Consider the following 12075-nt stretch of genomic DNA (forward strand, 5'->3'; position numbering starts at 1 on the left):
GTTTTCTGTCATTATTTCTTCACATAGGTTTTCAATATCTTTCTCTCTCTCTTCTCCTTCTGGCACCCCCATAATGTGAGTGTTGGTTGCTTGAAGTTGTCCCAGAGGCTCCTTACACTATCTTCATAATTTTGGATTCTTTTTTCTTTTCGCTCTTCTGATTGTGTGTTTTTTGCTTCCTCATATTTCAAATCATTGATTTGATACTTAGGATCTTCTATTCTACTGTTGAATCCCTGTAAATTCTTTTTTATTTTAGTTAAGTATGCTTAATTTCTGACTGGTCCTTTTTCATGTCTTTGACATTCTCACTAAGATCCTTGAAAGTCTTATGAAGATCCTTGAGAAACCTTATAACCATGGTTTTGAACTCTATTATTAGTTTGCTTGCTTCCATTTCTTTTGTTTGTGACATGTTTTTTTTGTTTCTGCATTTTGGCTGCTTCCCTGGTTTTGTTTCTATGTATTAAGTAGAACTGCTATGTCTCCTAAAATTGGTAGAGAGGCCTTGTGTAGTAGGTGTCCTATAGGGCCCAGTGGCTCAGTTCCCTCAATCATCTGAGCTGGGCACTTTAGGTGCATTCCTGTGTGGGCTGTGTGCCCAGAGGAGGCCCAGTTGTGAAACAAGGGGGACTGATGCTAGTGCTGAGTCTTGGGCCTTTTGTTAGTAGGTTTGGGGCACTCTGACACCAGCTGCAGCTTTAGCAAAGTCTGAAGCCTGAGCCAGGACAGGCCATTCATGTGAAAAAGCTGCTGCAGCCCTAACCGGTTTGGCTCAGTGGATAGAGCGTCAGCCTGTGGACTGAAGTGTCCCAGGTTCAATTCTGGTCAAGGGCATGTACCTTGGTTGTGGGCACATCCCCAGTAGGGAATGTGCAGGAGGCAGCTGATTGATGTTTCTCTCTCGTTGATGTTTCTAACTCTCTATCCCTCTCCATTCCTCTCTGTAAAAAATCAATAAAATATATAAAAAAATGAGTCTTTAAAAAACACACAACTGCTGCAAATAGCTTGGGTGGGGCTGCAAATTAGATGGGGTAGGATCTTAGGGAATCCACAGGGTGGAGCAAATCATGTGATCTAGGCTGATGGAGACTCAGATATGGCTATCAGTCAACCTGCAACAGGAACAATGACCCCTGTGACCACTCACATCTGGGACAAAGCTACCCTGTGTTCCTGCTCTTATGCCAGACAATCCAGTTCCTCCCTGTATGTCTGGATCCTCTAATGCTGTCTGGTGCTGGGAGTCCAAGTAAGTTAGTGCTCTGGCCCTTTAAATGGAACACCTGGGTCTTTAGCAGCCTCCATGTCACTCAACCACAATCCCTGCTGGTTTTTATAGCTCATAGTTGCAGGGACTTCTCTTCCCAGTCTGGAACTCTGGGCAGGGGATCTGGTGTGGGGCTCAGACCCCTGGCTCTTCACAGGCAGCCTCCACAGAGACATCTCCCTCCTGATTAAAAAAACAGCACAACATGGGTGTTGGACCAACCCATTTAGTACCTCTGCTCCTCCTACCAGTCTCTATGTGTTTTCTTCTTTACTTCTCTTGTTGTAGGACTTACATTCAGGAAGCTTTCAAATGGTGCTGAATGATGGCTATTCTGTATTTTAGTTGTAATTTTGATGTGGTTGTGGGAGGCGGCATGTACTGGCATTTACCTACACCACCCTAGATTAAAATTTTGAATGGAAGGTTTTGGTGAAATTTTTCTTTCAACTACTTTCAATTCTGCTCATGTCTGCAAATGAAATAGAAATTGCAGCCAAATATGAATGTAATGAAAAATAAGTCAATAGTAGGTGTTGCTGTCATAGTTCACTCAGTGCAAAAATAAGCTAACAGAGTATGTGGTAAGAAAATAAAATTTGTTTTTATCAATTTGTCTCTTAATAACATAAAATGACAACATAAAATTCTTTAAATGCAGAATGTGATTTTTATCTTGACAGATTCTCTTTGACATCTTCTGAGAACAAATCTTGTTAAATTATTGAGCAATTCTGACTTATGCAATGAAATACTTCATTACTCATCTCAACAGCAGGTTGGCAATTCAGAGAATGAAGCTACCCTGTGTTGTTAGAGGTGGTTGGAAAGGCAGGTCCACGGAGATGGGCAAGGTGGCCACCCCAGAATCCTTGCTGAGACCTGGGCCTTCCCCTAAATATGCACTAGAGGATTTTTATCGTGTTTGTGTTTTTTGTTAATCCTCATCCGAGGATATTTTTTCCATTGATTTTTAGAGAGTGGAATGGAGATAGCGGGGGTGGGGTGTGGGGGGGGGGGTAGAGAGAGAGAGAGAAACACCAATGTGAGAAAAACACGTGGATTGGGTGCTGCCCACATGCTCCCTGACCAGGGCCTGGGATGGATCCTGCAATCCAGGTACGTGCCCTTGACAAGGAATCAAACCTGAGATTCTTCAGTGCACAGGCCAATGTTCTAACCACTGAACAACGGCAGCCAGGGCTGCACTAGAGGTTTTTACCAGATTTTCCAGGAGGTTCTGTTTTTCAAATGGCTAAAAGTAAAGCAATTAGAAATAAATTAAAATATGAGAAAAGTTTACTCTCTCATGATTTTAATGCTGGAAAACAGACACGTAAGAATTGAAATTTAATACTGGGGATTTCCCCCCCTGCTATCAAAATTGTTTTCATTATTGTAAAAAATAAGTGTTTGTACACTTAAAAATTGTTAAGGTGGAAATTTTATGTATATTTTCCAAATATATATTTTTTTAATTTTAGAGGGAAGAAACAAGAGAGAAAAACATTGATGTGATGAGGGAAATATTGATCAGTTGCCTCCCCCACTTGCCCGACCAGGGATCAAACATGTGCCCTGACTGGGAAGTGAACCTGCCACTTTTTAAAAAATAATAATTGGTTTTATTTTAAAAATATATTTTTATTGATTTCAGAGAGGAAGAGAGAGGGGGAGAGAGTTAAAAACATCAATGATGTGAGAGAATCATTGACTAGCTGCATCCTGCATGCCCCACACTGGGGTTCAAACTCGCAACCTGGGCATATACCCTGACTGGGAATTGAACCATGACCTCCTGGTTCATAGGTCGATGCTCAACGAGTGAGCCACACTAGCCAGGCTGAATCTGCCACCTTTTGAGTGTATGGGACAATGCTCCAACAAACTGAGCCACAACAGCCTTGGCTAAAATTATTTTCAAAAGAATCCTAGTGGTGAAATCTATTAAATAAAGGCTTTTAAAAATACATGCTAAAAGTCAATGACAAGCCCTAGCTGGCTTCGCTCAGTGGATAGAGTGTCGGCCTGCGGACTGAGGGGTCCCAGGTTCTATTCCGGCCAAGGGCACATGCCTGAGTTGTGGGCTCGATCCCCAGTAGGGGGCGTGCAGGAGGCAGCTGATCGATGATTCTCTCCCATCATTGATGTTTCTATCTCTCATTCTCCCTTCCTCTCTGAAATCAATCAATAAATATATATTTTTTAAAAAAAGTCAATGACAAAAACAAAACTAGGCCCTACTAGGCTGGGTAGCTCAGTTGGTTAGAGCATTGTCCAGATATGCCAAGGTTGCGGGTTCAATCCTGGGTCAGGGCACATACAAGAATCAACCAATGAATGCATAAATAAGTGGAACAACAAATTGATGTTTTTCTCTCTCTGTCTTTAAAAAAAAGAAAAATCAGTGAATGCACGAATGGGTGGGACAATAAATCAATGTTTCACTCTCTTCTGCCTTCATCTCTCTCTCTCAAATAAATAAAAATTAAAAAACAACAACAAAGAAAAAGACAAAAAATACAAGATAGAAAACATTTGTTTACTCATCTACTGCCTATTCATCTATTACTCTCTGAAAAATAATAGTAATCCACTTTTCCATAAATCTGGCTTCCAATAATACAAACTTTTTGGGACATGTCTAGGAACTAAAGAACCAAAAGGTCTTTTAATGGTTGAAGTAGCCATCACTGATAAATTGAGTCCCTGAGCCCATAGCTCCAGCATCATCTCTGCTCTGACTAGTGCTAGAGATACAGTCTTTGAGCTGATCTCTTTCTCATTCCACAAAAACCACTCCTTTCACCTCAAAGTATAAAGGGGTAAATTTGGTTGCAGTTTCCTAGTTATAAGTACACTAGAGGCCCGATGCATGAAGATTTGTGCAAAAATGGGCCTTCTTTCCCCTGGCTGCGCACCGCCTTTGCTCTGGCCAGAGCCGCCTTTCCACCTTCCCACGCTGCCCAGAGGCCTGGAGCAGCTGGGGCCATGTGGAATGCCTGCATCATTGCCATGGTGACGATGCAAGCATCCCGCCCCGCCCCCAGCCACTCAGTGCCTGCATATGCAAATTAACCTGCCATCTTTGTTGGGTTAATTTTCATACTCACTCCTGATTGGCTGGTGGGTGTCACAAAGGTATGGTCAATTTGCATCTTACTCCTTTATTAGTATAGATTGTAATCCACACTTTGTGGAGATTCCCTTTAGAGAGCCTATAATTCAGTGTTTCCAAGCTCTGGAGTTATATCTATGAAGGTTCGAATCCCAGATCCTTGATCTGGGGCAAGTTGCTTCGGTTGTCCATGTGTTAGGGTCCTTTTCTATAAGATGGGATTAATAACATGGTTGTCTAGAGGATTGAATGAGATAATACACAAGTTTAGGGCAATACTTGGGATAGAGAAAGACACACACATCCTCACACACATATAGATGCTATCTTAATAAATTAATTTATACACTGTAACATTGCCACTATTGTAGGCTTTGTACTCACCTGGCCTTGTGTTCTCTTTTTCCCCCTTCTCAGCTGGATGCATTATGTGGATGTACTTATTTACCTGATTATTTAATTTCGACATAATTTTTGTTGTTTAAAATCACCCAGAATCACTATACCCCTTTATCCCTTTTAACATTTGGCTGCATCCTTTTCTGGAATATATATTTACATCGTTTCACAAAATTAGGTACTGTCACTTGCTTTTTTTCTTGAACAGACTGTAAATCCCACCATGAAATAGATCATATGGTTTTGCTCACCATGGTATCCCCTGTACCTGGTTTAGCCCATGGATCATAGCAGGCACTCACAAAATTAAAAAAAACAAAAAGCCCAAAGGAAGGAATGACACCATGTTAATAAACACTTATTCACAGAATCATTAATCATAATCACATACCTATATAGGTATGTCACAGTTTCCCCAAGCAAGCTTCTAAACTTATTTCCAATTTGTTTCATATATATATATTTGAAATATTTTAAAAGATATTTTTTAAAAGGAACAAAGAATAACAGCACACATTATTAAACCTAATCATCCAGAATCAAATTTTAAGATTTTGACAGTTTTGCTTCACTTTTTTGGATAAAAGAAATAAAGCATTGCAGATGAAGTTTAAAGTCTGCATTTTTCTTTCCTCAGTTTAATTTCCCTTCTTACATGGCCAATAGCTGTTATGGATTTAGTGTGTACACCTTCAATCCATGCTGATACTTACAAAAAGTATGTGATTCATATGGATTCTGTGGGATTTTGTTTATTTATAAATATGGTATCTTAGTGTATATCTAGTTCTGCAACTTGCTTGTTTGTTTGTTTTGTTAATCCTCACCCGAGGATATTTTTTGTTAATCCTCACCCGAGGATATTTTTTCCATTGCTTTTCAGAGAGTGGAAAGGAGGTAGGGAGGGACCCTCTTCCCCATAGCAGCCACAAGCGACCTCTGAAAATGGTTTGCTATTCACTTGACCCCGAAAACCCCACAAAATCATGCAAATCAAGAGGCTCAAATCTTCGTATTCACTTTAAGAACACTTATGAAACTGCTCAGGCCACCAAGGGTATGCAAATTTGAAAAGCCACTAAGTATCTGAAGGATGTCACTTTACAGAAGCAGTATGTGCTATTCTGTCGTTACAGTGGTGGAACTGGTTAAGTGTGCCCAGGCCAAACAGTGGGGCTGGACACAGGGTCAGTGGCCCAAAAAGAGTGCTGAATTTTTGCTGCATATACTTAAAAATACAGAGAACAATGCTGAACTTAAGGGTTTAGTTGTAGATTCCCTGGTCATTGAGCACACCCAGGTGAACAAAGCTCCCAAGATGCGGTGTAGAACTTACAGAGCTCATGCCACGTTGAGATGATCTTGATTGTTTCTAAACCAGAAACGGAGGTGCACAGAAGAAAAATATCCCAGAAGAAACTGAAGAAACAAAAACTTATGGCCCAGGAATAAATTCAGCATAAAATAAATACTAATAAAAGTAAAAGCAGACAGAATCTAGAGACAGAACCTAGCGAGAGAACATGGCAAAAGATCCTGGACAGAACCTGGCTACAGAACCTGCCGACCAAACCTGGCTGGAGGAGAACCTAGAGAATCTGGCTGGAGAACCTAGCGAGAGAATATGGCTATAGATCCTGGCTATAGATCCTGGCTGGAGATCCTGGATAGAACCAGGCGAGAGAACCCAACCATGCTGGTCAACAGAACGCTGCCTCCGTGTAATTCCTTCTTCACCGACTCCGTCCACACCTTTGGGAACCCCTGGACCTGCTGGGGTTGGACCCCGACAAATATGTGCTTCTCTCCTTCCTGATGCCAACTCCACCAGCTTCAGCCACTCAAGAGCTCCACAGACTCCCTTTGTCTTTGTAAAACATCAGGCCATAGTCTATTAAGCTTAGCAGGATATGGAAGGGGTAGTATTCTTCAGTGTTTAATTACCTACTGATTTTGTGTGTCCTAAACCTTTCAGTTTATGACTGAAATGGTAGAAATACTGTATGACATTGAGAAAGTTGATTAACCTCTCGGTGCCTCAGTTTCCTCATATGTAAAAATGGGAATAGTCATTTCTTTTTAGGGTTGTTTTATGTAATAAATGAGTTTACACTTATAAAAAAAGTAAAAGCAAAAGAAAAAAAAAAAGAAAGGAGAGAGGGAATGGGAGAGAAACATCATTGTGAGAGACACATTGATTGTTTGCCTCCCTCACCTGCCTGATCTGGGTGGGGATTGAACCTGCAACCCAGGTATATGCCCTGTGCCCTTGACTGGGACTCGAACCACGATCCTTCCATGAATGGGCCGATGCTAACTGCTGAGCCACACCAGTCAGGGCTGCAAATTTCTTTTTTCCACTCTGCAATTATTTTGAATTTTATCCACAATCATTTATCCTTTGAAAAGTATCAAGCTATTTCATGTGTCATCATTTGAATACCTTTCATTTTCCTTATTCTCTACTGCTGGACATGTAGGTTCTTGATTTTTTACTATTGCAAGCAATGCTATAAACGGTTACTGTCATTGCAACATTTTATTGTTTTACACATACATCTTAAAAAGTCAATTAAATTATTTTTATTTACAATATTTCATTTGACAAAAAAATCTTTTATGATTACATCTTTGAAGACAGAGCAAGGGCAGGACCTTTAAACACACACAAAGGAAAATTGGCAGCCTGTCTTGTGGCTTGGGACAGGGGTGGAGAACATGTGCTCAGTGTGTGAGTAGAAGATACACTAGATGAGTGCAAAAGGCCCCCCCCCCCCCCCCCCCCTCACTACAGAACATTCCCTACTTGTTCTACTCCAAATACCATGCAGGATGCCTGGGAAAGTACAGGATAAGACTGCAAAATGAAATTGAATTCTGAGCTGCACAGTAATGATCTAATAATCCAAGCTCAAAGGAGAGAGGAAACAGGAGATTGGTGTGAGGAGGTTCCCTGGAAGAGCAAAGGTAGAGGCTGAAAATCTAGATGGGGTTTCCGGACTGGAAAGGTTGCTAAAGTCATTCCTAGAAAATGACCTTCACTACTCAAATGTTAATCATTCGAGATTAACATTTAAACATTTCAGAAGGGTGCATGAAAAAGGAAATTGAGTTGGCTTTTAAAATGATATTAGTCCTCAGCATCTGGGGCCACAGTGTGATATTAGGTTGAGGATTTGGCGTCCAGTGTGACTTCTGTTCCCTGTCCCTGCACATGTTCTAGCACCAACTCCAATGTTCCCAGTGCAAAGACAGCTCAGCGGCTGAGATGTCACTTGCTGGCGAATATCACTACACCATTGTGTACCTCACACAACACTTCTACACAAAATGCAAAAGGCACTGGACGAGACTGAGTTAAACCGATTGTATTTGGGCGTTTATCTCACGCCCTCTTCTGTGGCTTGATACCCTGGCCTGAAAGCTGTGTCTGCGCTCACTTTCGATGGCTGACACCGACTTGATGGCTCCCCGAGGCCTGCTGACTTCCAGTCCGCACCGAGGCTGGGTGAGAGGACAGTGGCCTAGGGACAGCGACCAACTCTCACTGCGCGCCGCGCGGGCGGGGACAGCGCCGGGCCGCAGGTGGCGGCCGGACCAGGAAGCGCGGGCGGGGCAGATCGAGCGTGACGCGCGGTCACGTGACGCCCGTGGAATGCCAACAATGTAGCGAATGTCCCACTTGGGTCTGCGCGTCGGAGCGGAGCCACGAGCACCCGGGAAGATGGAGCCGCCGCCGTCTGCGCCGCCGCCCCGGTCTCCGCGGGGCTACCAGCCGCTGCCGCCACCGGCGCCCGGTCACTCGGCGCGCGAGGCCCCGGGGCCGCGGACGACGGCGCCCCCGCGGCGGTAGACGGTGCCGAGGTGAGGCGGGCGAGCGGGGCCGGGAAGTTCTTCGCTGGGGCCCCGCCCGGAACCGCCGCCGCGTCGTCGTGCTCCTGGTCGCGTCGCGGGCCCGAGTCAGCGGCCGGGAAGTCAGGGCGGGCGGCGCCGCTTTGTTGCGCCGGCCGGTCGGCGAGGGACTGCGTCCGCGCAGGGCCCACCTCCACCGGAGCCCGGGACGCGTCCCTTCCGTGGGCCGCGCCGTCGCAGGTCCCCTCCCCCTCATCCTGGGGCCGCGCCATCTCGTGTCCCCACCCCCTTCCTCAGGGCCAAGCCGGCGCCCCGAACGTTCCGTCCTCACGGCCGCCCGGGCTCCGGGGGTTTCGGGCTGGCCACCGTGACGCGGCCTCTCCCGACTTAGCCCCCGGGACTGGGGAGGGCGGGCTCCGAGGAGCTCACACTCCCCTGCGCTCCCCCTCGAGCCTCGCCTGGAGCGCTAGGAACTGCGTTCCGGTCGGGGACGTGCTCGCTTGCTCTGACCCGACCTGGTCCCAGGTCCCAGCCTCGGGGTGGCGGGCCCCCGGGCCCCGAGCACACTTGCCTGCGCGGGGTAGGGTCCCGGGTCTGCGGCCGCCGCCTTGCGCTCCGAGCCCTCCGGTGACAAGTCCCCTCTTGCTGGGACAATCGTGGAAGTACACGTTGTTTGTGGATCTATTTATGTTGGCAGTTTTAAATAAAACTGGCATTTTCACCCTCATGTGGGACATAAGTGAGAGTGTTCTGAATGTCAGAAGAACCTGGACTTAAAATGATTTAACCTTCACTTGTAAACCACAGTGTCCCTGCCGCAGGTAAAACCCAAGGACCCTGCGGTGCTATTCTCCTGAAATTTTTACTTAGTAGTTGAAGAGCCTTTCAGTAATGGGGAAACTAACTGGTGGCTGATTATCAGGAAATTTGTTCTAAATCTGGCTTCATATTTTTAGTGAAATCTCCGCTTCAATCCCTGCGTGATGGATCATCGTTTCTGAGTGCCAAATCAAGAGACAACGCTGCTTTATCTTTTATGTTTTTTCTTTAGCTGTTGTAAATGGGAAGTAACAAAAATCTTCCAAAATAAGAATGCAGATACTATTTAACAACGACTGTTTTCAGTTATAATTAACAAGACACTATTAGCTTCAGACAATTTGGTCTCATTATCCAGGTACATAGAGTGCTGTTTAATGAGTAAATCAGCATTCCTTTGAAATTAAAGTTGCTGAATATTAATAAACCTACAACAGCCGAGCAATATAAAGTGGTATCTGAGCAGAAGACGTTTTGCAAAATTATTAGTAAATTTCTAGAATCATGGCATTTTAGAACTGGAAAGGGATTCTTTTGGCCTCTCTGTCCACTTTGAAATAGTTGGACACAAATGTAAATTGGAGCTGTACACATTTCTTTCTTTTTCTTAGCAAATCACAAAGGTTGGTGGGAGGGATTTTCCTTTGATGCTTTTACAATAAGATGCCTTGCTATTTTATTTATTTGTTTTTTATATATTTTGTTATTGATTTCAGAGAGAGGAAAGGAGAGGGAGAGATAGAAATATCAATGATGAGAATCATCACTTGGCTGCCTTCTGCACTCCCTACTACTGGGGATCAAGCCCCCCACCGCAACCAACCGGGTATGTGTCCTGACCAGGAATCAAACCTCCTGATTCATAGGTCCAGCCCAACCACTGAATCACACCCCCGGGATATTCCAAATGCTGTGTTGTAAATAGCCAGCCCTGGGCTCCTAAATCCCACTGTGTGTGTGTGGAGATGGGAAAAGAATTGACGCTGATAAATTTGCTGTAAACACACAGGAAGAATTTTGGGAAGTGTTAAATCCAGACCAGCACAGTTTTTGAAAAGCTGCTTTTATATTTTATTTTATTTTATGATTATAATAATATGAAAGTTTTAAACAGTATTTCTTATTGATTGCTTTTAAACTGTGGGCTTGAAATACAGAAGATGATTCTGTGCATTTACTTTGTCGTGACTGTAAATCTGCTGTAACAAAGAGCAAAGTATCCTAATCAACAGAATGAAGGGTTGGCCTTGATAATCCTTACAGTGATGGATTGATTCATAGGTCGATGCTCAACCACTGAGCTGCACTGGCCAGGCTCCATTGATTTTTTTAGACAGAGTGAAATGGAGGGGGAGAGAGAAAAAAACAGATATAAGAGACTGACCCTGCAACCAAGGTATGTGCCCTTGACCCGAATCAAACCTGGAACCCTTCAGTCCCTGGGTGATGCTCTATCCACTGAGCCAAACTGGCTAGGGTGTGACAGGTGATTTAAGTTAATTGTATACTTTTTGTTCATGTGCCAGTATTTGACATTCATTGGAATTTTTCTGGAGGCTAAATGAAGACTCATATTTAGTAGCAGTGGTTTGTATGTAGTGTTAACTAATGGGTACAATATTGTGGTATAGGCATATGCTATAGTCTCTAAAATAGGCATATGCTATAACCTCTGAATTAGCCTCATATTATTCTCACATTGTTTTACATGAGCCTCCTATATAGGCACTGAGCCAGGCTGGCTGGGCCTGAGAATCTTAAGAATTTAAGTTGAGCCGTGGCTTGTGTGGTTCAGTTGGTTGAGCATCGTCCCATGCACCAAAAGGTCACTGTTTTGGTCTTTGGTCAGGGCACATACCCAAGTTTCGGGTTCAATCCCGGGGTTCAATCCCCGATTAGGGTGCATGAGGGAGGCAGTTATCGATGTTTCTCTAACTCCTTCTCCCTCTAAAATCAATAAAAACATATTTAAGAAAAAAAAGAATGTAAGTTGGCTTTTGAATGGTGTGGGCTTCCTTTTGGAGCGTAGGCCTCTGCCTCCAGGCAGTTATCTTGAGCATGAAAAGCTAAGGACCAGCATGTTCCATTACTAATTAACTCATCATACCTCAGGAGTCTCACACTCCAGTGTTTTCATTAAGGGGATTCAGTACCTGCCTCTTCTCCGACATTATCTGCCTGTTCATCTTTCTCTTCTATTTGAGCCTTTTTTACCAGGAGTTCCAGATTCCAAGAATAGCCTCACACTTCCTCTGTCAAATCACATCCCTTTAGCCTTTCCAATTTTGGTGAACACTCCTTTCTCTAGGTTTTCTCCAAATAGGCACATGCACTGGGATTCTTTGGAAAGTTACAGTATTACCTCTGTTCTGACTTCCTATCTGGGGGATACCGAAATTTGGAGGGAAGGAAGTGCACAGGAGGGAGGCGTTTCTGGGTTATGGAGTGGAATATAAGGAGACCCATCCTGTACCCTATATCATATGGATATCGTGTACAAAGGTAATGGAGAATGTGATGGTTTGCTTTTCCCCTAGATTGTAAGTTTAATTTAGAGGTGAGACTTGTTCTGCCTGGATGAGACCTCATAATGTCCAGCAGAGTATTTGATACA

General features: G+C 43.9%; 2 protein-coding genes and 1 pseudogene across 5 annotated transcripts in view; 2 read left to right on the plus strand and 1 right to left on the minus strand.

The window, feature by feature from the left end:
• Window positions 1–5735: 5735 nt before the first annotated feature.
• Window positions 5736–6242, plus strand: LOC118651511 (annotated as a pseudogene).
• Window positions 6243–8314: 2072 nt separating this feature from the next.
• Window positions 8315–8914, minus strand: LOC118650538 (translation initiation factor IF-2-like). Its single transcript, XM_036298944.1, has one exon. The coding sequence runs from the start codon at window positions 8912–8914 to the stop codon at window positions 8315–8317; it is 600 nt and encodes a 199-aa protein (XP_036154837.1).
• The window catches only part of LATS2 (large tumor suppressor kinase 2), a 91697-nt gene continuing 88141 nt past the window's right edge, over window positions 8520–12075 (plus strand). For all 4 annotated transcript variants that reach the window (XM_036297480.1, XM_036297483.1, XM_036297481.1 and 1 more), the window contains exon 1: window positions 8520–8654. The gene's annotated coding sequence lies outside the window, so the exon portion shown is untranslated. The remainder of the gene's footprint in view (window positions 8655–12075) is intronic.

The sequence above is a fragment of the Myotis myotis genome, unplaced genomic scaffold (assembly GCF_014108235.1).
Source record: "Myotis myotis isolate mMyoMyo1 unplaced genomic scaffold, mMyoMyo1.p scaffold_m19_p_3, whole genome shotgun sequence".
NCBI lineage: Eukaryota > Metazoa > Chordata > Mammalia > Chiroptera > Vespertilionidae > Myotis > Myotis myotis.